Genomic DNA, 25,855 nt, shown 5'->3' on the forward strand with positions numbered 1-25,855 from the left:
ATAAATGGCAAGTAGTTAGAAATCCCTTATGTTCAGGTTTTCGTAGCTCTCCGTTCTCGACCCTCTCTCTGTGAATCCTGTTCTTCTTCTCAAATACTCTTAGCCCACTCTGGGCCATATCCTTCTAATATGATGTCTCCCGATCCGTATTCAGACTTTTCTTCTTCTTCCTTTGACCCTTCTGACCACAGCCCACCCCTATCGCTCCCAATCCAGTTCCACAACCTCCGCCTTACGTCCCCTCCTCCCTCCCTCCTTCTCAATTGCAGGCCTCAGCCACCGCTGCAGCTCCCAACCCCCCTCCCCAGCCTGTGCCTGAGATAAGCTCTGAGACCTCAGCTCCCCCTGTACCCTGAGGGTCTCAGGGCTTTACCCTGACCTCCTTAGATCCCCTCCCTGTACCCAGTCCTGAACAAATTTAAAACAGGAAACTTTGCTGCAGGACCCCACTCCATCACCTGCTCCACTCCTCCCTTTATGGGAAGTAGCTGGAGCAGAAGGCATTGTTTGGTTCATGTCCCATTTTCCCTCATTGATCCATCTCAGGTTGAAAAGCATCTTGGCTCCTTCTCCTCAGACCCTGATAATTATCTAAAAGAATTCAAGTATCTTACCCAGTCTCATGACTAAACCTGGCATGATATTTACATCATGCTTTCCTCCACTCTTCTCCCAGAAGAAAAGGAATGGATATGGCAAGCCTCTCGGGTGCATGCTGATGAGATACATAGGACACATGACATTAAGCCCGTAGGGGCCATGGCTGTCCCCCGAGATGATCCCAATTGGGATTATCAGGCAGGGAGACCTGGACAAGCAGCCCGTAATCATATGATTGCTTGCCTCACTGTGGGCCTTCAAAAGGCAGGGCATAAAGTCATCAACTTTGATAAGCTCCAGGAAATAACTAAAAGGCTAGACAAAAATCCGGCACAATTTATAGCCAGGTTAACAGAAGCGCTACAGAAATATACAAAATTAAACCCCACTTCAGCAGAGGGCACCGTTGTCCTTAACACCCATTTTATCTCCCAGTCATCCCCAGATATCCAAAAGAAGCTAAACAAGATAGAAGAAGGCCCTCAAACCCCTCAACGAGACCTTTTAAATTTAGCCTTTAAGATTTTCAATAACCGGGAAGAACAGTCAAAGCTAGAGAAGGTCCAACAAGATCAGGCCAAATACCACCTTTTAGCCACTGCCCTACATGGCTCTACTGCTGCTGCGACTGCTAAGTCGCTTCAGTTGTGTCCGACTCTGTGCGACCCCATAGATAGCAGTCCACCAGGCTCCCCCGTCCCTGGGATTCTCCAGGCAAGAACACTGGAGTGGGTTGCCATTTCCTTCTCCATGGCTCCATGGCTCTAAGCCTCCATCAACCAATGCTTCAAATGCAGCAAAGAAGGCCACTGGATCTGCTTGTGCCCAAAGCCAAGACCCCTCCCTTCCAGGTCCACATCCCAGCTGTGGCATAAAGGGACATTGGAAGGTCGACTGCCCAAATCCCCCTCCAGGGATCCGGACATCCCCTCCTGGTCCTAAGCAGGAGTCCTCTGACCCAGATCTGCCCAGCCTCCTTGCTGCTGAAGACTGAAGTTGCCCAGGGCCCCAGGCCCCAACTCTCATCACCTCCAAAGAGCCCAAGGTAAGGTACGGTTTACAGTGGCAGATACGCCACTCTCCTTTCTCACTGACACGGGGCCAGTTACTCTGCTATGCCTGTCTGGTCTGGAAAAACCAAGGTCTCTCAGGTCTCTGTTACGGGGGTCAACGGTTTAATATCTATACCATGAATAACCAAGCCTCTACCTTGCACACTTCAAGATACCCCATTTTCCCATTCTTTGCTCATACTCCCCAAATGCCCCACTATTATTCTTGGGAGAGACCTTCTCTCAAAATTCACAGTCTCTATTACTGTCCCAAGCCCACTAGCTGGGCTGCTGCTCCTCAACCTCACCTTCTCTTCTCCTGCCCCATTGCCCACCTCATTTGTAAACTCCATAGTTTGGGATACAATCCATCTGCTGCCTCTCACCATGCTCCAATTCATACCTGTCTCAAACACCCCTCTAAATTCCCCAATTTTCCACAATACCCCATCTCCCAAAAACATCAACAAGGGTTAAAGCCTATCGTCACTAAACTCCTACGTCAGGGCCTCTTGCACCCAACTCACTCTCCCTATAACACCCCATCCTACCTGTCAAAAAGTCAAATGGTTCCTATCACCTGGTCCAGGACCTGAGACTTATCAACGTGGCTGTTTCCCCCATACACCCAGTCATTCCAAATCGCTATAGTCTTCTCTCTCTCATTCCCTCTTCCACTACCTACTTCACTGTTCCAGACCTCAAAGATGCCTTCTTACTATTCCTTTACACCCAGACTCTCAAGGCCTCTTTGCCTTTACCTGGACTGATCCAGACAGTCATTGCTCCAAACAGCTAACATGGACAGTCCTCCCACAAGGCTTTCGTGATAGCCCTCGTTTCTTTGGCCAAGCTCTAGCATCAGACCTAACCTCTCTTGACCTTACTCTGAGTACTGTCCTCCAATATGTGGATGATCTCCTTTGTAGTCCTTCGCTTACATACTTTCAACAACACACTATACAACTGCTCAGTTTTCTAGCTGATCAGGGCTATCAAGTATCTCCCATCAAGGTTCAGCTCTCCCTTCCTAGAATCACCTATCTCAGAGTGCTTTTAACACCAACAAAAAGATATATACTACCTGATAGAAAGTCCTTTATACCTACCCTACCACTCCCTACGTCAAAAACAGAGATTCAGTCCTTCTTGGTGTTAGCTGGATATCTATGCCTCTGGATTCCTAATTTCACCCTCTTGGCACAACTCCTATATCAAGCCACCCAAGGAGATCTTTCAGAACCCCTAGAGCTAAAATCAAATATCCATTCAGCTTTTAACACCCTTAAGCAAGCCTTTCTCTCAGCCCCAGCTCTAACACTTCCTGACTTTTCTTGCCCCTTTATACTCTACATTGCTGAGAGACACAAAATTGTCCTAGGAGTTTTGGGATAAAATCAGGGCCCCTCCTTCACCCCTGTCACTTATCTATGAAAGCAATTAGTCACCACGGTTCAAGGATGGCCAGCCTGCCTATGTGCCCTGGCAGCAGCTGCACTCCTCACTCAGGAAAGTAAAAACCTGACTTTTGGAGCACCCGCTGCCATTTGTTCACCACGTGACTTTAAGGACTTGCTTTCTCACAAATCCCTGACCCTTCTATCTCCTTCATGCGTTCAACTAATTCACGTCACCCTTCTCGAATCTGAGTTCTCCTTTGAATGCTGTCCTACTCTCAACCCTGCCACACGCATCCCTAATTCTTCTGAGCCCCTGTCCATACTTGCAAAGAGGCATTAGAAGACCTGATGCCCCATCTCTCCCACATTTCCTCAACCCCTTTAAATAACCCTGACTTTACTTGGAATATTGATGGCAGCTCCTCTACGACATCAGAAGGAAAAAAAGTAGCTGGATATACAGTTGTCCCTGACACTGAAATTATTGAATCCCAACCTCTCCCCTTGGGAACTTCTTCCCAAAAGGCAGAACTTATTGCACTAACTAGAGCCCTTACCCTCACAGCTAACAAGAGAGCAAATATATACACTGACTCTACATATGCTTTCCACATCATACACTCACATGCTGACATTTGGAAGGAACGAGGGCTCCTATCTACTAAAGGCTCTCACATAACTAACGCCCAGCTTATACTCCCAACTTTTAAAAGCAGCTAACATGCCAACTGCAGTAGGCATCATACATTGCCAAGGTCACCAGGTGGCCTCAGGCTCCACTTCACAGGGTAATGATGCCACAGACAGAGAAGCAAAACAAGCCTCATTCCTATCACCAGTTCAACAACTTACAGTTATCCCCAACATAAAGCCCATCTAGTCAAGTCTATGGTTTTTCCAGTGGTCGTGTATGGATGTGAGAGTTGGACTGTAAAGAAAACTGAGCACCAAAGAATTGATGCTTTTGAACTGTGGTGTTGGAGAAGACTCTTGAGAGTCCCTTGGACTGCAAAGAGATCCAAGTAGTCCATCCTAAAGGAAATCAGTCCTGAATATTCATTGGAAGGACTGATGCTGAAGCTGAAGATCCAATACTTTGGCCACCTGATGCGAAGAACTGACTCACTGGAAAAGACTCTGATGCTGGGAAAGTCTGAAGGCAAGAGAAGGGGATGACAGAGGATGAGATGGTTGGATGGCATCACCAACTCAATGGACATGAGTTTGAGCAAGTTCCGAGAATTGGTGATGAACAGGGAAGCTGGGCGTGCTGCGTCCATGAGGTTGCAAAGAGTCAGACACAACTGAGTGACTGAACTGAACTGAACAACGGAAGGATGCAATATTTTCATGGGATCCACTTTATTGAAATATTACCAGATTGTGAAGTTTTTGTTGGTTTTGGATATGAGTAGCTTGTGGGTATCTTGGTTTGCAAATATTTCTTTGAATTCTGGGTTGCCTTCTTCATTCCTGAAAGATTCCTTTTTTGGACACCTGCTTTGAAATTGAAGTTAGGTTGCATTTTCCTGATTTTGGCTTATTCCCATTGCTCTAGGAGATGGATTCCAAAAGACCTTGCAATGAAGTCATCCAAACCCAAAATGACCTTGTAGTTTATATCCTCATGTATCCTGCCTATGTTTTCCTGAAGACTTTCATAGAAGCCTTAGACGCTTATGGTTTGGAGCTCATTTCGTGTATGAAATTGAATTGGAGGGGGAAAAAAGAAAAACAACGAGCTCTTTATATAACAGTTGAACTCAATGGTATGGCAAAATTAGCAAGAGTGCTTAGTTGATGGGAAAAAGTCAAACTTGGGCATAGCATCATGACCTAAGGGCCCCTGGGCCTGCATCATAGTCTGGGTGCAGAAACCAATCTTTCCAGAGCCATCTGGGAGCGATGCCCTGCTCAGCCTCCGGCTGGCTGTGGGTCCTTGGACACAGTAGTTAGCCCGTCTAGGCCTAGTTTCTTCCTATAACAGGGTTTCATGGCACTAGTGACACTCTGGACAAGACCACTCTTTGGTGTGGGGAACCTTCTAGAATCTAATCCCAGGTTAAGTTTAGCCAAGTAATTCTGAGTATATTTCCTATAGAGCAGAGATTCCCAACTTCTGGATCTAAAGCCTGATGATCTGAGGTGGAGCTGTTGTAATAGTAAAACAAATAAATTAAGTACACAATAAATTGGCTTTCCTGGTGTCTCAGACGGTAAAAAATCTGCCTGTGATGCAGGAGACATGGGTTCGATCCCTGGGTTGGGAAGATCCCCTGGAGAAGGAAATGGCTACCCATTCCAACATTCTAGCTTGGAGAATCCATGGGCAGTGGAGCCTGGTCGGTTACAGTCCATGGATTCACAAACAGTTGGACATGACTAAGTGACTAACACTTTCACATTTTTTCAGACAATAAATGTAATGTACTTGAATCATCCGGCAACTCTCTCCACTTCCTGGTCTGTGGGAAAACTGTCTTCTGTGAAACTGGTCCCTGATGTCAAAAAGGTTGGGGGTCTCTGCCAGTCTGCAGAGTGAGGCGAAACTCCTGCCTACCTATGTCCAGCCTATTTTCTCTCTGGTGACTATTCATACACATTGTATATTGATATAATCTCCAGATTATAGACACCATGCACTCAGGTGATTTCTTTGCAAAGAAGAGCAGTATTTCCCAAAGAATTAGAAGTTTGCAAGAATAGCACATCGGCTAAAACAAAAGAAAACCACACTGAGAAGAAAATGTCTAGGTTTTTACTCTTAAATGTCTGCATTCAAGTCACTTTACAATTTCCTTAACAATAGTAGAGTGGATTATTATTATTATTTAACCTAAAGAGCCCCTATGAACTGTAGCCCACCAGACTCCTGTCTCCATGGGATGCTCTAGGTAAGAATACTGGAGTGGGTTACCATTTCCTTCTCCAGGGGATCTTCCCAACTCAGGGATTGAACCCGTGTCTCCTGCATTGCAGGCAGACTCACTAAGTCACCAGAGAAGCCCTTTGAAGGGAACATGCATGCACATCAGGACGTCAATATTACAGAGAAATAAATTTTCATCTTGTTTAAGCAACTATTACTTTGGTTCTGTTATTAGCACCAAACCAATATCTGAATAAGCCATTTCATCCTCAGAATAATCCTTAAAGGAAAATGCTATTATCATATTTCAAATGAGGAAAAAATCTAAAAACCTATCACGTTTTCAGAACTAGTAAGGTCACATGTTATGCCCTGAGTCCGGTCCCCCTTAACTGGTAGAATAAGACACTCGCAGCAATGCAAAAGCAAGAATGGGGTTTATTTCTAGCTCAAGCTAGGGCTCCTGCCCCTCCCAGCGCAGTGGAATGCGGACAAGAGCCCCGAGCCCAGCTTACAGCGGTTTTTATAGTCTCAGGTTACATACGCACCTATTTCTGTTCAAAAGATCAAGCTGGCAGAAGCTCATTGGCCAATTCATATACGCGCGGAAGCTCATTGGCCAGTTTGTACCCGCGCGGGGTTTTCTCTGGGGGATTTCCCTTTTTCTTCTGATTGGCCCAATTTTGGCACCGGCGGGATTTTTCTAGGGAGGAGTTTCTTAATTCTTGGCGCTGGCGGGATCTTCTTAGGGAGGAGTTTCTATGAACCTAGCCTCCACCCTATCTCCAGGAAATTGAAACTTAGGCCTAAGCAAGATCTCAGGCCTATCACAGCTACTCAGATGTTAGGGCTCCCAACACACAACACCTTAGAGGTGGCCAGGAAATAAATGCTCCTGTGGCTAACCCTGGTGCCACTAAGCCACTTCACATCAGAAAGCTGATGATTTGAAGGTAAAGTGTACCCAAACCTCCGCTGCAAAGGAATCTGGGAAATGCAGTTTTTAACCCTTCCAGCCCCTTTCCTCCGTATAAGGGAAGATGGAAAATGAAATAGAGAAGAATGCACAAGAGAGCATTAGAAGAGATGATCTCTAAAAATCCTAGCCCCACTTCTTATTACTGTGTGTCCTTGGGTAAGTTACTTAGCCTATCTGTGCCTCAATATTGTCTAAAAATAAGAATTATAATGGTGCCTACTACATAGGGTTGTTGTGAAGATTAAAAGAGCATAAAAACATGTAAAGTATTTAGATAGTGACTGGCACATACTGTTATATGTATCTATTATAATAATTACTATTATAATAATTACTATTATCATTAATTCTATTCTAATTCTAAAATCCCATGATATTTATTTTCTAGTGTGTCCAAAACGTGAAGTACACAGGTCACCAACTTCAAACAACTTGAGCTAAAAGTGCAGAATTTTAAAGAGAAATGTATTTCCCTTCACTTCAAGAGCTTGTAAAAACAATCACCTAACGTCCTCTGTTGTTATCTGCAGAGGGAATCCTCCGCTGTTCAAGGAAGTCTGTGATGTATCTCCTCTCACTTATTACACTTTAAAAGCTGAAATTCCTAAGATCCTCATAGATAAAATTCATTCAGATTTCTGGTCAGTTTTTAAATGATACCATGGCAGAGGCTGATGGTTTTCCTACAGTAAACATTCTCTCTATCTCCTAGGGATAGATTCTCCTGGTTCTTTGGCTGCATAGATGCTGTCCAGAATACACACAGCATCCCAGTCTCCCTTGTAGCTAGGATGGATATGTGACTATGTTCTGACCTGTAGAGGTGAACTGAAGTGGAACCTCATTTTGCCCTGAGACGGAAGTTTTCTGTACACTCTCTTTCCTCTGCCCCTTCCATCTCTGGGCGGTATGCTGCCACCCACTAAAACTGCCTTATGAGAAGTGATTGTTAAATATGCAAGAATTTTGCAAGCCAGTTGTTAGACAATTGGTAGTTTAACAGAAGCCTTGGAAGGAATATTTACAGCATAGAAATACACAACACTACAAATCAGTACCACCTCCCCCCTAAACTCCAAGTCAGGTTCTTTTTTTTTTCCCCTGAAAGACAGTTTACCAGTACACATTGTCCTTGCCCCACTAGAATTGGGATACTTGAGTGAGATCTGTAGGGTCATTCGAGGAGGGCAGGTCCCAGATATGGCAAAGCGAGCAGCCTGGGCTCCAGTGCAGAGTCACCAAGCCAGCATGGACTCCCCATGTGAGACATGTTTCTGCCTAGCTCAGTGATTCTCAATAAGGGACAGTCTTTGCCCTTCAGGGGACATTTGGCAGTGTCAGGTGATAGTTTCAGTTGTCACAGCTGGGACAGTGTGGCTGCTTCTGGCACTTACATATAGAACCCAGTTGTCATTGCTGTTTTTCAGTTGCCAAGTCCTGTCTAACTCTTTGCGGCACCATGAATTGCATCACGCCAGGCTTCCCTGTCCTTCACCATCTCCTGGAGTTCACTCAAACTCATGCCCATTGAGTCAGTGATGCCATCCAACCACCTCATTCTCTGTCAACCCAAGGATGTTGCTAAACATCCCACAATACACAGGACGACACCCACTACCAAAAATCATATGCTCCAAAATGCTGACAGTGACAAGACTGAAAAGCCCTGATCTCATTTAAGCTACCTTTATGTTGATTTCTATTATAGAAAGAAAACAGAGAGCCTAATACAAAGGTATAATTGACATCTCTAATATCCTTTTATATAATATAAATGCATACATATACTCATAATAGCTATAGATATGTGTACATACAAACATACAGTAACCTGTATTTAAAACGAAATTTGAAAGAAACCACTTTCATAATGGGCTTCTAAGCATTTCTCTCCTTTAGAAGTATTCATTCCTTGAAATCTCTAAGCACTGTTCTGGGTAATGGAAGAGATAATTTACCAAGTGACTAGAGAGGTATAAAAGAATTAATGTCCCTTCAGGATGTAACTCACTCCTACTCAGAATCTTATATTGGGAGCAAGAGGTGAGGGTGTTAATATTTTTCCCTCCAAGAAAGTGGCAGACCTCCTGTGTTCTCCGTAATTTCAGGAGGAAATTACACTGGGGATGTTTGTGACCTTGACCAATAGAGGTCATCTGGTTGCATACAAGTAAAAATGGATTCTCAGAAATGTCCCCCAGGGAAATAAAAATATTGATGAAGATAAAGAAATAAAAATTCATGGATGTTCTCTTGAAATAAAACTGAAAATGCATATTCTGTGAGACAAGAGTGAACCCAAGTGGAAAAAAAAAAACCAGTAAGTACTCTCCAGTTTTTATGCAAGGGAAAAAGGGACAGATTTATTATTTTTCCATGGCAAACAGATCATTTTATCATAAAGTACTGACAAAAGTTTATTTCTCAATTACTTATATAGCACAAATAGTATATCTATAATATAAATTATATAGTTAACGTTTGTGTATATGTTCATATAAACTAAGCTGAGTTCTAAAATTTTAAACAATATTATTATTTAAAAAATCAGCTTTCCCAGTGGCTTAGCGGTAAAGAATCTGCCTGCAATGCAAGAGATGCCATTTCAATCTGTCAGGTAGGGAGATCCCCTAGAGAAGGGAATGGCAATCCACTCCAGTATTCTTGCCTGGAAAATCCCATGGACAGAGGAGCCTGGCAGGCTCCAGTTCATGGGGTTGCAAAGAGGGGAACACGAGTGAGCACACACACATAGTAAAAATCAGTTCAATCTGATTTTATCTCTTCTATTTTACCTAATCTAGGAACTGCACTTTTGCAAGTGACGATAATAACTTTTCTTTTCATCATTCCAAATACATCTTATGATCTCTATCCCACTCCATCTGACTTTTTCTCTTCATTTCTAAAATTCACCCAGGTCTGTCACTTCATCTGTCCCTTACCTTGATCAGAATTATTTTTCAAACTTCTCCCAGTGACTCTGATAGTTTCTGTATCTTCCTTGTGTTCTACTTGATGCTCAAAGTTACCAAGTATGCTCCCCTAAAAAAATGTCTACTATTCGTCATCATTATCATTTCTAATCAAGGACTTCGTTCCAAGCCCCTCAATTCAAATCTGATTACTCATTTATCAAATTTTAAACCTATTATGAATCTATTCACCACCAAACATACATTTATTGAGGAGTTTCTATATGCTAATGCTTTCGAGGAATTAGACAGGTCCTCCTCTAAAGAAACTCACAACCTACTAAGGGAATTTGGATATTTTAAAGAAATTACACTTTATTTATATCATGCTTCAAGGGAAAGGTTTTATGGTTTACTGAATCACCAAAATATTGAGGCAACAGAGTGGTTTGTGTTCACATACTCTTGAATTTTGATGCTAAATAATTAAATATACTTGATAGAGCTCGACTTTCCAAATTTTAAAGAATCTAAAATTCTTCTTTATAGTTTTCTCTAAAGTAGTTTTTACTGTTGGTTTCCCCATTTGTGCCCAAATTTGACCTTATTGATAGTCATATGTATGAGTAAAGAACAAACAAAACTGCAGCCTGCTTTCCACCCTTGACTCAGAGGTTGCAACCTGGCACCCAAGGAGTCACTTCTAACTCCAGATATGCATGGTTGAACATGCACTGCTGTTGGGTTTAAGTATTACTATTTTAAATACTGCATGTAAATTATCATGCCTGTTATCAGTTTTGTGCGTTTTCTCCTGTTGTTCCTGGATCTGCAGGTCTAACAAGGACCCTCTCTTTTCAACTATGTAAATCCTACCTGTCCTGCAAGACCTGGGGCCAAGAGTCTCACTATAAGCTATAAAGACTTTCTCAGTTATGCCAGTTTTCACTGATCTTACTCTCTAACCACTTTCTATCATCTATATCCTATATTCATAGTCCTCTTTTTATATGTGAGGCCACTTGTTGAAAGTTTCATTCATTCCTCATTGCTGGAAGAGGTTTGGCCTACAGAGACAAACCGACTACCACTATTCACTATACTGCCTTGCCATCTTGAAGCACAACAGTGCAGCTGGAAAGCCACGGCCACTCAACATCTTGCATTAAAATACAGCTAGAAAGACCATTGATGGGAAGGAAGTCTCCATGGGCACAGTCTAGAGCTCCTCAGGGTGCCGGCTCTTCCGGGCATAACCTCTCCTCACTTAGCTTTACCTGCACCCCCCTATTCCAGCTCCAGAACACCAATACTTCCAAACCTAACCTTGTCTATATTTGTGTCAGCTCTTCCTGGGGCTTTTGAAGGCTGCTTTATCCCACCCTCACTCCTGAATGAAAGCCTCTATTCCTTCCTAGTTAGGCTCCCCAGGGGCCTCCGTGGTAATCTGCCTGCCAATGCAGGAGGCATAGGAGACGGGGTTCAATCCCTGGGTCAGGAAGATCTCCTGGAGAAATAAATGGCAACACCCTCTGGTATTCTCGCCTGGGAAATCCCATAGACAGAAGAGTCTGACTGGCTACAGTCCATGGGGTCACAAAGAGTGGAACGTGACTGAGAGACTGAGCATGCAGGCATCCCTTCCTAGTGAGAAAACAACCAGGTTTATAAAACTTTCACAGATGTTATGAAGTTTTATAAAGTGAACATTATCATCTGACACGTGGTGTAGTTGTTACGCATCTGACACCAACAGAATCTGTATTTCATAAGTGTTACCAAACCAGGTTCACTTACCCAATGTGCAGCAAGCCAAGGGCTGAGACACAAAGGAGTTTATTCACACTGCAACCAAGAGAGGAGATGGGAGAACTGATCCCAAACCCAGCTCTCTGAAAGCGAGGGGCTTGGGATAATTATGGCGTAGAGCTGTAATGTGTGTGGAGCCTGGGGAAAGGTGAGTGGAAATAAGGAAAAGCTGTGATCATCATCATTCTGTGCCAACATAACTAGGCTACAGGCTTCTTCTTGGCCCACATGCCCAGAACTTGTGGTATCACCATGTTTTGAGGGTGGAGCTCCTGGCCCTCTGACGTCAAAGTTCACAGAGAGGACACTGGCACATGCCCAGTGGGAGAGTCCGTTGTCCTAACCAGTCTCAACCAGCTCAGACTTGACACAGCTGACTCCAAGTTTCTGAAAAAACAATTGGGGCAAACATCTTACTATTTATGTTTAAATAGTAAGACTACATGATACTCAGAGGACATACAAGTTTTTGAAAAACAAAGGTAGCTTGATCAGCAAAAGCAGGTGACAGTTTATTATGTATTAATTGATGACAGATGATGACCCTTGGTTTCACAACTGTTCACAAAATTTCATCAGGAGGTTAACCTCTTTTAAGGCATCTTTACTTCCTGTCTTTTAAAGTTTCTTCAATAATATTCAAGAATGTGACTGACTATGTGAGCCAAAGACACACTCTGAGGATCTCAGATTTCAAAATTAAGAAACCTACCTTAGTCAGGATAGGTTTTTCAAACAGTGAAGAATGAAATATGCATTACTTCCCTAGAATGCAAAACGTCACTGCCCCAAACATGGCAAAAAAATTTCCAAAACACCTTTATGTTATTGTTTTTTCCTTCTAGAATTTTATGTATTAAACAGTTCTATTACCATAAAGAAAAACACTCTTGATAGTTTTTATTTTTTTCCGTTTAAGATCATAATTAAGATTTGAAAGAATAAAAGTTTTAATATTGAAAATTAGAGCCTATGGCCACTAAAATGTTATGAGAAGCCAAAGAGTCCAAAGGCCAGTCAAAGGGAAATCCACTCAGAAGTGAGACTGTGAATATCTTAGAGCTTATCTGTGTTCTAAACTCTCTCTGCTTACATGGTGTTTAGGTGTCACCCAGATATTGCATTTGTTGTTACTTCAACTACTGTCCATGTGTGTGTGGTTTTATGAATATAATGCTTAATGATCAGAATAATTTTTAATCAGTGGATACCTCTGAAATATTTCCTGCCCTGAGTTATAAACATAGCAACTATGTGGAGGTTATTTAAAATATTGAAGTATTTAATTTATTCAACATGACATTCTAATTCCCCTTTTCAGTGACTGGTAGACTAACTTTCCTCATATGATTTCAAATGAGTGTGACTACCTAAACTATGGCAGTAGGAGTCTGGTACCAAAATGAAAAGTTTTGAGTGCAAAAATATCACATTGCCAGAAAATTCTGAAATCTACTACTTTGAAAATATAGGCTAGATATTACTAAAGTGTATATAAATGACAATAGACCAACACAGACATTTTTCAAGTGATGTACTCAACACACAGAAAGATGAATAATCTAATTTTGCAGGTATAATTTAAATTATTAGCATTATTCATAAAGAAATATGTTATTCTTTACACACAGTACCTCACTATTATTACTAATTCCTTAAGTTGCATATATCTAAATGCAATATTTATGATGGATAAATACCTTGATAGATTTATATCTATAAATATAAATTTATATATTTATATATAAATAAATAAATATAATCACCTGATGTAAAGCCAAGAATAAAAGTATGAAACAAAACAACCTCGCTGTCTCAAAAATAAAATGAAATCCATAGCCCTTATCATCTTTTAGATTAGAATTCTTATTGAAGAGTATTTAGTTTGTTTTTATTTTTTAAATTAAGCTTATTCTTCCCAGGCAATATGTTCATAAATCTTCCTCAGGAGGACAGTTACTCACTGACACCATGCTCTACACTGACTCTAGGACAGAAGTTACACTCTATGACAAATGCTCAACCCACTCCAGTAATCTTGCCTGGAAAATCCCATGGACAGAGGAGCCTGGCAGCTCCCCAGGGTCGCAAAGAGTTGGACATGACTGAGCGACTGAACAACAGCAGCAACAATAAAGTACTGACCAATCCGTTGGGATCAGGCAGTAACCGAGAGACAAGGTTCTACAGGTATCCAGGCTCTCCTTCCTAAAGTGAAGAGTGGGATGCAGGTGACTCTGTGCAGGTGTACACAGAGAGGGTGTGACTCTGTGGTAAGATCTTGTCCGTGGATGTGCACCAGCATCAACAAGGCTGGACTATTTTGAATATTTTGGACAGAAGCATATGAGCCTTCTTTGTTGCCTTTTCCTCCTTCACCTAGGAGAGAAAGACTTAAGACCATAGTGGATGTCGAGACCTAAAGATTGAAGGAGCCTTTATCCCCAAATCATGGCTCAAGGAAAGTTAACCATGATGAGCATACACACTGGACTTTTACAGGAGCAGAAGCATCTATTTTGCTCAACCACTAGTTTGGGGCGGGGCGGGGGTGGGTAGTGGGCAGTTATTGATATTTGTATAGCAAATACAGTTAACTAAACTGCAGACTTTTCCCTTTTTTTTTTTTGAGAAAGCAACTGATTAAGTTCACAACAGTAATACTGATGACATTTACACTAGTATGTTGCATTATAAAGTCATGATTTTCACAAATGTTACTTTCCATGATGCTAGTCAATTCCACCACAAGGTCCTTATTAAAACAGAAATAATTTACACTGGCAAAAACTCAACTTCCTCTAATTATATGGTATTGAAATGTGGTGCTGGAGAAGACTCTTGAGAGTCCCTTGGACTGCAAGGAGATCCAACCAGTCCATTCTAAAGGAGATCAATCCTGGATGTTCATTGGAGGGACTGATGCTAAAGCTGAAACTGCAATACTTTGGCCACCTCATGCAACGAGTTGACTCACTGGAAAAGACTCTGATGCTGGGAAAGGTTGAGGGTGGGAGGAGAAGGGGACGACTGAGAATGAGATGGCTGGATGGCATTACCAACTCTGTGGACATGAGTTTGAGTGTACTCCGGGAGTTGGTGATGGACAGGGAGGCCTGGCGTGCTGTGATTCATGGGGTCACAGAGAGTCGGACACGACTGAGCAACTGAACTGAACTGAACTTGGATCTGCACAAATGAAGTTTTTAGTACCTCTAATGTGAAAGATGGGCTTCCCATGTGGATCAGTGGTAAAGAATCTACCTGCCAATGAAAGAGACTCAGGTTCAATCCATGGGTCAGGAAAATGTCCTGGAGGAGGAAATGGCAACCCACTCCAGTATTGTCGCCTGGAAAATCCCATGGATAAGGGAGCCTGGTGGGCCAAAGTCCATGGGGTCGCAAAGATTCAGATGCATCTTGGCAACTAAACAGCAACAACAACAACAAAGTGAAAGATTCTCTTTTCCTGTATCCTCTCATTTGAAATATGTTGCTCCTATAATTCAAAGAATAAAATAAACATGATTATGATGGTTAATTTTGTGTCTACTCGCCTGGCCATGAGGTACCGAGATCAAGCATTTCTGGGGATGTCTGGGAGGGAGTTTTGGGAGACATTGGCACTTGAATCCATGGGCCCTGTGAAGCAGATTCTCTCCCTGATGTGAGTACAAAATCATCCAATCCATTCATGGCTGGGATAGAAGAAAAGATGACGGAAGGAAAAACCTGACCCTATTTCCTGCCTCACTGCTTAGCTGGGACTTATCTTCTCCTGCCCTTGGACTAGGGCTTACACCATCAGCTCCCCCAGTTCTCAGACCTCAGACTCAGAACTTCAGACTGAAGTACAGCACTGCCTCTTCTGGGTCTCTGGCTGGCAGATAACTGTAGGTCTTCTCGGCCTCCATGATTGTGAAAGCTAATTCCTTACAGTAAATAATAAATTACAATGATTTTTCTTCTTACATTTATTCAAATGAATTTAAAACAAAATTTCTTTTTTATGTATTTTCCTTCAATTTATTTTTCAATTTAACAGTATGGCTTCAAAAATTCTTTAACAACATGTGCAAAAGTGAAAGCATTAGTCACTCAGTCGTTTCTGACTCTTTGTGACCCCCATGGACTGGGGGCCTGCCAGGCTCTTCTGTCCATGAAATTCTCCAGGCAAGAATACTGGAGTGGGTAGCCATTCCCTTCTCCAGGGTATCTTTTCCACTCAGGGATTGAACCTGGGTCTCCAGTTTTGTGGGCAGATTCTTTACCGTCTGAGCCACCAGGAAAGCCCAGTATGTGTAGCTATAGCTTGTTATTTTATTTTTTGTTGTTTTTATTTTTAAACTTTTTATTTTGTATTGGGGTATAGCCAATTAACAATGTTGTAATAGTTTCAGGTGAACAGTGAAGGACCTCATCCATACATATACATGCATCCATCCTCCCCCAACTCCCCTCCCATCCAGGCTGCCACATAACATTGAGCAGTATATCCCCTGTGCTATAAAGTAGGTCCTTAAAAACAAAACATCTTAAAAGACTGTTATAAAATATCTTTGACATGATTATTAGTAGTTCCTCTTCTGAATTATGAAAAACTACTTAAGACTTATATGAAGTTTTAAAAGCATAATATCCTTTGGAAATAAATTTATAAAACACCTAATGATATTTTGTTTTAAATTCATAAGTAGCTTTCTCAGAAGTTATGCCCTAAAAGCTTATGCCCAAGCCTGTTACCCCTTCATTCTCAAGGCCAGAAGATTTTGTGACTAGAATCTCTGCCGTTAACTTAGCTCTTTGACACCTGGTTGAGAAAAGGTATGCCCCACCACACATAACTCTCACTAAAATAAAACATCATCTTTTCCCTGTTAATTAACATAAGGCCTCTGAATTGCTTATCTCACAAGCTCAGCTTTTCATGTTTTGTAAAGTTGGTGGCATTACATAGCAATGTAGGCCACAGGCACAACTATTTTGGTGTCTGGAGTACCCCCTCCATTCTCAAATGTCTGCCAGCCTGCCTTGAGTCTATAAACCCAGTATAGCAATGCATCCTCGGTTCCCTTGGGACTGTCCCTACCTATATATAATGTCACCTTGAACTTGGGAGGTTTTCATACGACCCTTCTTATCCAGGAATGATGAGTGGCAAGCTGTTGGCCTAGAGAAAGGGGTCATCCATGACACCGGGGCCTGTCTAACCAGAGTAAACCCCCCAGTATGTCTCCAGGTACCAAATTCACAATTGTGCTTAGAACCCAAAGCCCTAAAGAAGAATAAAATGCACATTCTCCCTCAAGACCCAGAAAGCGTCTTGGCACCCACTCTGGTCTCCTTGTCCTGGCCACTGCCCATGGGTGTCCTCTCTCCCCATCTCCCTTTGAATCTATTGGCACTCTGAATGGCTAGGAGAGAAGCAGGGTGTTCAGGATGTTGGTAATCTCATGCTTCTTCTGCCCCCACTTTCACCTTGGAGTTGAGACTAATACTACTGCATAGCCTTTAAGAGTTCGATTGGTGAGAAGGTGAGAAAAGGAAATATTGGCTAAAATGAGATGTGAGATGATCTTTAGTTTTCATGTGCTTTTTCTCTCCTGTCCGTTTTATACTGGTCTTTGTTCACTTGAGTTACTACTGGTGCAAAATAGTGTCCCAGTTAGAGTGGTAAGAGAAGAAAAAAAACTCTTAACCATTAAAACACCTATGTTTTGCTGCCAAGGCAATGCCAAAACCTTATTCCAGTTTTGAAATAACAAGTGGATCTCTAGTCTCTCTGTTGTGAGTGGCAGAAGCTCACCAAATTGTTCCAGGGCAATTTGATGATATTTATGGACTTCCCTGGTGGCTCAGTGGGTAAAGAATCCATCAACAAGGCAGGAGACACAGGCAGACACAGGTTTAATCCCCTGGTTGGGAAGATCCCCTGGAAAAGGCAGTGGCTACCTATTCCAGTATTCTTGCCCAGAGAATCCCACAGACAGAGAAGCCTGGCGGGCTACAGTCCATAATGTCACAAAGAGTTGGACACAACTGAAGTGACTGAGCATGCACACATGCATGCTCATCTCCAGTGACCTTCTGATCTCATTATGCACTTCACCAGCCCCCCAGCAATATGTGGCCCAGAAGCCACTGCATTTCTGTTTTCCAACTTCCCTTCGTGGATAACAATCCAAGCCCACTGCCCCAAGATAAAGATCTGAAACTGAGTACCGGTGCTCTCTATCAGGCACACAACCAAGGTATTCTAGCAATCCAAAAGGTTTCATGCAATATCAATGCACAAAAATGCATAACAACGCTTAAAGGAATCAGGGGGCCTCCTGGTAGAACACTACTTGTCCCTGTGGTATTAAGAACACCAGAGGACTCCCACACAGCCAAGTTTAACAAACCATTTTTCAGTGGATGCTTTGCATGGAGACATTTCCAGTGCGCGTCTCATGTGCTAATGCGCCACAGCTGCGGTGGTAACCCTTGATGAGTTCCATATGGAGCTGTGGTTATAATCGGCTCCTTCTGGAAACTCTCTCTTGGACTTCTTCTTTAATTAGGATTAAAATGCGCTGAGGGCCCACAGGAGATGCGAGGGCAGCCTTTTATTTCAGGCATTATCATTTCTCTCAGGCAAGATCGCCTTTCAGAAACTGTGTATATTCTCTCTCTAATCTTCAGCAAAAGAGGTCCAGCATGTTCAAATAATTCCCTCATTTCTTAATAATCTGAAAATGACTTCGAGGCAGCAAGCTTCAGCAAAAAAGTAATTGTTCGTTGCTCCACTAAACGGTGCTTCTGGGATCAACAGCAGATTGGGGCACTTGTAAGAAAAATAAAAGTGTACCTCACTATAAAGGGCAGACACAGGAACCTCAGAAAGAAAACCAACAGGTCATTTTAATGAGATAATGTTCTCCCAAACAGCATCTGCCCCAGGTAATTATGTAAATTAACATACACTGAAGGCTTAAAAAATATAAAAGAGCCACCAGAAATCAGCTACGCATGCAAAAGCAGAATTCATGAAAGGAAATAACTTTCAAGAGGCATTCACTTGACTCTTAAAACTATAAAGCATCTATAGAAACAAAATACTATAAATAAAATTAAAAGCAAATAAACTTGTAGTTGTAGGAGGAGATTGCAATATGTATGTCAAACTGAAGGTTAATATCCTCAATACATTTAGGAAAAGCTCTTACAACAAGGACAAAAATATATAAAACACCCCAGTAAAAAAATATAGTAAAGTCAAATAGGAAGTTTACCCAGGAACAAACACCAGTACATACAACAAGAAAAGTAAAACCTCATAATTAGTCAAGAAATTCAAATTCAAACAACAAGGAAGATCAATTTCCACTATCAAATGGGCACAGAATTAAAACAAAAATTTTAAAGAGGTACTCCTGAGGATTTTTGAAGAACTAAGAAAAAGACCTAGTCCCAATTCGACAAGAGTGTCAGCAAGAAAAATTAGAAGGAAAATAGAAACTTTTTGAAGGAAAATTTGGCAACAAATATTAAAAATATTAAACTGTATCTCTATCCACATTGGAGGAGGTCATCCAGGGGACAGGATGGTGGACTGACCCCACCCCTCCCCCCACAAGCTACACTCGGGCAGTGGGAGGGACCACACCCTCTGCTCTGTTGTCCGAACGTACCTTCTGCCCAGTGTTCCAGGTAGGAGATGGTTTCGGGGACTCGCCTTCAGAGAGTAACACATTGTTGAGACCTACCGAACTGAGTAGGTGGCTGAACCCCAATAAGGCCTCTCTATAAGCTTTTAAGATTTGGTGGACTGATGCGGAGATCTATTTGTTGTGCAGCCCCTTGGAGGCAAGACTTGTAAATTTCCTGCCTTATCCCACATGCTGCCTCTCAATGGAGCATCTCGATGGAGCCTCTCAAATGGAACATGGTCTGTCTCTCCTTGACCTCTGTGGCCAGTGACCAGTTCAGATTTCATCCAGGAAATTCCCAAGTATATGAACCAACACTTCTTCACCCAGTAATTCCACTATAGGAAAAATATAATGATTTGCCTTTATCTACGGGGAGGGATAGTCACGATAACGTGATCACTGACCTAGAGCCAGACATCTTGGAATGTGAAGTCAAGTGGGCCTTAGAAAGCATCACTACGAACAAAGCTAGTGGAGGTGATGGAATTCCAGTTGAGCTATTTCAAATCTTGAAAGATGATGCTGTGAAAGTGCTGCACTCAATATGCCAGCAAATTTGGAAAACTCAGCAGTGGCCACAGGACTGGAAAAGGTCAGTCTTCATTCCAATCCCAAAGAAAGGCAATGCCAAAGAATGCTCAAACTACCACACAATTGCACTCATCTCACACGCTAGTAAAGTCATGCTCAAAATTCTCCAAGCCAGGCTTCAGCAACATGTGAACTATGAACTCCCAGATGTTCAAGCAGGTTTTAGAAGAGGCAGAGGAACCAGAGATCAAGATATGTTCCTTCTATTCCCACTTTCTGGAGGGTTTTTTTTTATCATAAATGGATGTTGTATTTTGTCAAAGGCTTTCTCTGCATCTATTGAGATAATCATATGATTTTTATTTTTCAGTTTGTTAAGTGGTGTATTACGTTGATTGATTTGCGGATATTGAAGAATCCTTGCATTCCTGGGATAAAGCCTACTTGGTCATGATGTATGATCTTCTTAATGTGTTTTTGGATTCTGATTGCTAGAATTTTGTTAAGGATTTTTGCATCTATGTTCATCGGTGATATTGGCCTGTAGTTTTCTTTTTTTGTGGGATTTTTACCAGGTTTTGGGATTAGGGTGATGGTGGTCTCATAGAATGAGTTTGGAAGTTTCCCTTCCTCAGCAATTTTCTGGAAGAGTTTGAGTAGAACAGGTGTTAGCTCTTCTCTAAATTTTTGGTAGAATTCAGCTGTGAAGCCGTCTGGACCTGGGCTTTTGTTTGCTGGAAGATTTCTGATTACTTCCTCTAGTTCCATGCTTGTGATGGGTCTGTTCAGATTTTCTATTTCTTCCTGGTTCAGTTTTGGCAAGGTGTACTTTTCTAGGAATTTGTCCATTTCTTCCAAGTTATTCATTTTATTGCCATATAATTGCTGATAGTATTCTCAAATAATCCTTTGTATTTCTGTGTTGTCGGTTGTGACCTCTCAATTTTCATTTCTAATTTTATTGATTTGGTTCTTCTCCCTTTGTTTCTTGATAAGTCTGGCTAGTGGTTTGTCAACTTTATTTACCTTCTCAAAGAACCAGCTTTTGGCTTTGTTGATTTTTGCTATGGTCTCTTTTGTTTCTTTTGCATTTATCTCTGCCCTAATTTTTATGATTTCTTTCCTTCTACTGACCCTGGGGTACTTCATTTCTTCCTTTTCTAGTTTCTTTAGATGTAGAGTTAGGTTATTTAGTTGAATTTTTTCTTGTTTCTTGAGGTGTGCTGGTATTGCTATGAACTTCCCCCTTAGCACTGCTTTTACAGTGTCCCAGAGGTTTTGGGTTGTTGTGTTTTCATTTTCATTCATTTCTATGCATATTTTGATTTCTCTTTTGATTTCTTCTATGATTTGTTCATTATTCAGCAGCGTGTTGTTCAGCCTCCATATGTTGACATTTTTAATAGTTTTTCTCCTGTAATTGAGATCTAATCTTACTGCATTGTGGTCAGAAAAGATGCTTGGAATGATTTCAATTTTTTTGAATTTACCCAGGCTAGATTTATGGCCCAGGATGTGATCTATCCTGGAAAAGGTTCCGTGTGCGCTTGAGAAAAAGGTGAAATTCATTGTTTTGGGGTGAAATGTCCTATAGAGATCTATTAGGTCTAACTGGTCTATTGTATCATTTAAAGTTTGTGTTTCCTTGTTAATTTTCTGTTTAGTTGATCTATCCATAGATGTAAGTGGGGTATTAAAGTCTCCCACTATTATTGTGTTATTGTTAATTTCCCCTTTTATATTTGTTAGTAATTGTCTTACATATTGCGGTGCTCCTATGTTGGGTGCATAAATATTTATAATTGTTATATCTTCTTCTTGGATTGATCCTTTGATCATTATGTAGTTTCCTTCTTTGTCTCTTTTCACAGACTTTGTTTTAAAATCTATTTTATCTGATGTGAGTATTGCTACTCCTGCTTTCTTTTGGTCTATATTTGCATGGAATATCTTTTTCCAGCCCTTCACTTTTAGTCTGTATGTGTCCCTCATTTTGAGGTGGGTCTCTTGTAGACAACATATATGGGGGTCTTGTTTTTGTATCCATTCAGCCAGCCTTTGTCTTTTGGTTGGGGCATTCAACCCATTTACGTTTAAGGTGATTATTGATAGGTATGATCCCGTTGCCATTTTCTTTATTGTTTTGGGTCGAGTTTATATACCCTTTCTGTGTTTTCTGTTTAGAGAAGATCCTTTAGTATTTGTTGGAGAGCTGGTTTGGTGATGCTGAATTCTCTCAGCTTTTGCTTGTCTGTAAAGCTTTTGATTTCTCCTTCATATTTGAATGAGATCCTTGCTGGGTATAGTAATCTGGGCTGTAGGTTACTTTCTTTCATCACTTTAAGTATGTCTTGCCATTCCCTCCTGGCCTGAAGAGTTTCTGCTGAAAGATCAGCTGTTATCCTTATGGGGATCTCCTTGTGTATTATTTGTTGTTTTTCCCTTGCTGCTTTTAATATTTGTTCTTTGTGTTTGATCTTTGTTAATTTGATTAATACATGCCTTGGAGTATTTCACCTTGGGTTTATCCTGTTAGGGACTCTCTGTGTTTCTTGGACTTGGGTGATTATTTCCTTCCCCACTTTAGGAAAATTTTCAACTATTATCTCCTCAAGTATTCTCTCATGGTCTCTCTTTTTTTCTTCTTCTTCTGGTACTCCTATGATTTGAATGTTGGGGCGTTTAATATTGTCCCATATGTCTTTAATATTGTCCTCATTTCTTTTAATTCTTTTTTCTTTTTCCATCTCTGTTTCATTTATTTCTACAATTCTATCTTCTAGCTCACTTGTCCTGTCTTCTGCCTCTGTTATTCTATTCTTTGTTCCCTCAAGAGTGTTTCTGATCTCATCTATTGCATTATTCATTGTATATTGACTCTTTTTTATTTCCTCTAATTCCTTATTAAACATTTCTTGCATCTTCTCAATCCTTTTCTCCAGTTTATTTATCTGTAACTCCATTTTGCTTTCCAGATTTTGAATCATTTTCACAATTAAAATTCGAAATTCTTTATCGGGTAGGTTCCCAATATCTTCCTCTTTTGTTTGTGTTGGTGGGCATTTATCCTGTTCCTTTACTTGCTGGGTATTTCTCTGCCTCTTCATCTTGCTTATATTGCTGTGTTCGGGGTGGCCTTTCCATCTTCTGGCAGTTTGTGGAGTTCTCTTTATTATGTAGTTACCTCGTTGTGCGTGGGGTTGGATGGGTGACTTGTCAATGTTCCCTGGTTAGGGAAGCTTGTGTCGATGTTCTGGTGGGTGGAGCTGGATTTCTTCTCTCTGGAGTGCGATGAAGTGTCCAGTAATGAGTTTGAGATGTCAGTGGGTTTGGAGTGGCTTTGGGCAGCCTGTATATTGAAGCTCAGTGCTAGTCTCCTGTGTTGCTGGATAGTTTGCGTAGTATGCCTTTCACTGAAACTTGTTGACCCTTGGGTGGTGCCTGGTTTCAGTGAACCAGAGATCAAATTGCCAACATCTGCTGGATCATGGAGAAAGCAAGAGAGTTCCAGAAAAACATCTATTTCTACTTCATTGACTATGCCAAAGCCTTTGACTGTGTGGATCACAATAAACTGTGGAACATTCTGAAAGGGATGGGAATACCAGACCACTTGGCCTGCCTCTTGAGAAACCTGTATGCAGGTCAGGAAGCAACAGTCAGAACTGTACATGGAACAACAGACTGGTTCCAAATAGGAAAAGGAGTATGTCAAGGCTGTATATTGTCACCTTGCTTATTTAACTTATATGCAGAGAACATCATGAGGAACGCTGGGCTGGAAGAAGCACAAGCTGGAATCAAGATTGCTGGGAGAAATATCAATAACCTCAGATATGCAGATGACACCACCCTTATGGCAGAAAGTGAAGAGGAACTCAAAAGCCTCTTGATGAAAGTGAAAGAGGAGAGTGAAAAGGTTGGCTTGAAGCTCAACATTCAGAAAACAAAGATCATGGTATCCGCTCCCATCACTTCATGGGAAATAGATGGGGACACAGTGGAAACAGTGTCAGACTTTATTTTTTGGGGCTCCAAAATCACTGCGGATGCTGATTGCAGCCATGAAATTAAAAGATGCTTACTCCTTGGAAGGAAAGTTATGACTGACCTAGACAGCATATTAAAAAGCAGAGACATTACTTTGCCAACAAAGGTCCGTCTAGTCAAGGTTATGTTTTATCCCATGGTCATGTATGGATGTGAGAGTTGGACTGTGGAGAAAGCTGAGCGCCGAAGAATTGATGCTTTTGAACTGTGGTGTTGGAGAAGACTCTTGAGAGTCCCTTGGACTGCAAGGAGATCCAACCAGTCCATTCTAAAGGAGATCAATCCTGGGTGTTCATTGGAAGGACTGATGCTAAAGCTGAAACTGCAATACTTTGGCCACCTCATGCGACGAGTTGACTCACTGGAAAAGACTCTGATGTTGGGAAAGGTTGGGGGAGGGAGGAGAAGGGGGTGACAGAGAATGAGATGGCTGAATGGCATCACCGACTCTGTGGACGTGAGTTTGAGTGAACTCCGGGAGTTGGTGATGGACAGGGAGGCCTGGCGTGCTGTGATTCATGGGGTCACAGAGAGTCGGACACGACTGAGCGACTGAACTGAACAGGGAGGGAGAGTTGATATTGAAATTTACATTTTTAATGTTTAGGTGTATTATGTTTATTATGTTTTTGATTATTTAAATTTAATGGATTATTGTATGCATGTATGCATGGTCAGTCGTTTCTTGCTTTTTGTGATTCCACTAGGCTCTTATGTTCATGGAATTTTCCAGGCAAGAAATACTGGAGTGGGTTGCCATTTCTTATTCCAGGGCATCTTCCTGACCCCAATTCATGTCTCCTGTGTCTCCTTCATTGACAGGAGGAATCTTTACCACTGAGCCACCTGAGAAACCCAATGGATTATTAGTATTTTAATAAATAATAGTCATATGCATTTAAGTGAACACAAAACATCTAAACCATTAATTTCTTAACATAATATCCATATTTTCTTGAAACTACAATGAGAAAAGAAAAAAGTACCTCATAAACTTTGTCCCCCAATCCTGTTTTCATTGTCTTGTGTTACATTTTTTCTTGCTAGAAACTCTGCTTTATTATCTTCAAGGCAAGAAGTGGCAACATGACAATGGCCCTGATGTTAGAGGACTTGAGTTGGTTCCTGAATATGCTTCTCACTACCTGTGTACCTGGGGCAAGTCTTTTGGTCTCTGTCAACTTCAGTGTCCTCATCTGGCTAATTGGGAGTGCAGGTGTATCTCATTTTATTGCACTTCAATTTGTGTTTCACAAATACTGTATTTTTTGCAAATTGAGAGTTTGTGACAAGCCTGCATTGAGAAAGTCCATCAGCACCATTTTTCTAATAGCATTTTCTCACTTTTTCTCTCTGTGTAACATTTTGGTAATTCATTATTATTAAATTTTTATTTATTTGTTTATTTTGGCTGCAATGGGGCTTCATTGCAGTGTGGGCTTTCTCTAGTTGCAGTGAGTGGGGGCTACTCTTCATTGTAATGCATGTGCTTCTCATTGCAGTGGCTTCTCTTTTTGCAGAGTATGGGCTCTAGGCACATGGGCTCAGTAGTTACGGCTTACAGGTTTGCTTCCTTTGCAGCATGTGGAATCCTCCAGGACTAGGGATCAAACCCATGTCCTCTGCATTGGCAGGTGGATTTTTATCCACTGGGCCATCAGGGAAGTCCCACACTTTGGTGATTCTTACAATATTTCCAACTTTTTCATTGTTATTATTATTTTTTTAAAGAGATCTGTGATCAGTGATCTTTCATGTTACCATTGCAAAAAGATTATGACTGGGTGAAGGCTCCAATGATGGTTACATTGTTTAGCAATTAAGTATTTTAATGTATATATGTTGTGTTTTTAGACTTAATACTAACGTACACGATACACTATAGTGGAAACATAACTTTTGTATGCACTGGGAAAACAGAAATTCCTGTGACTCATTTTATTTCCATATTCACTT

The 25,855-nt window shown here is 41.4% G+C and overlaps 1 protein-coding gene across 1 annotated transcript in view; it reads left to right on the forward strand.

The window, feature by feature from the left end:
• The first annotated feature begins 759 nt into the window (after positions 1-759).
• Positions 760-25,855, forward strand: part of CPA6 (carboxypeptidase A6) — a 381,349-nt gene continuing 356,253 nt past the window's right edge. Inside the window, exons 1-2 of the mRNA XM_088844585.1 lie at positions 760-1,161; positions 1,515-1,645. Of these exons, the coding sequence (XP_088700711.1) occupies positions 760-1,161; positions 1,515-1,645 (533 nt within the window). The remainder of the gene's footprint in view (positions 1,162-1,514; positions 1,646-25,855) is intronic.

The sequence above is a fragment of the Moschus berezovskii genome, chromosome 16, assembly GCF_049115385.1.
Source record: "Moschus berezovskii isolate FMDL1 chromosome 16, NW_MosBer_1.0, whole genome shotgun sequence".
Lineage (NCBI taxonomy): Eukaryota > Metazoa > Chordata > Mammalia > Artiodactyla > Moschidae > Moschus > Moschus berezovskii.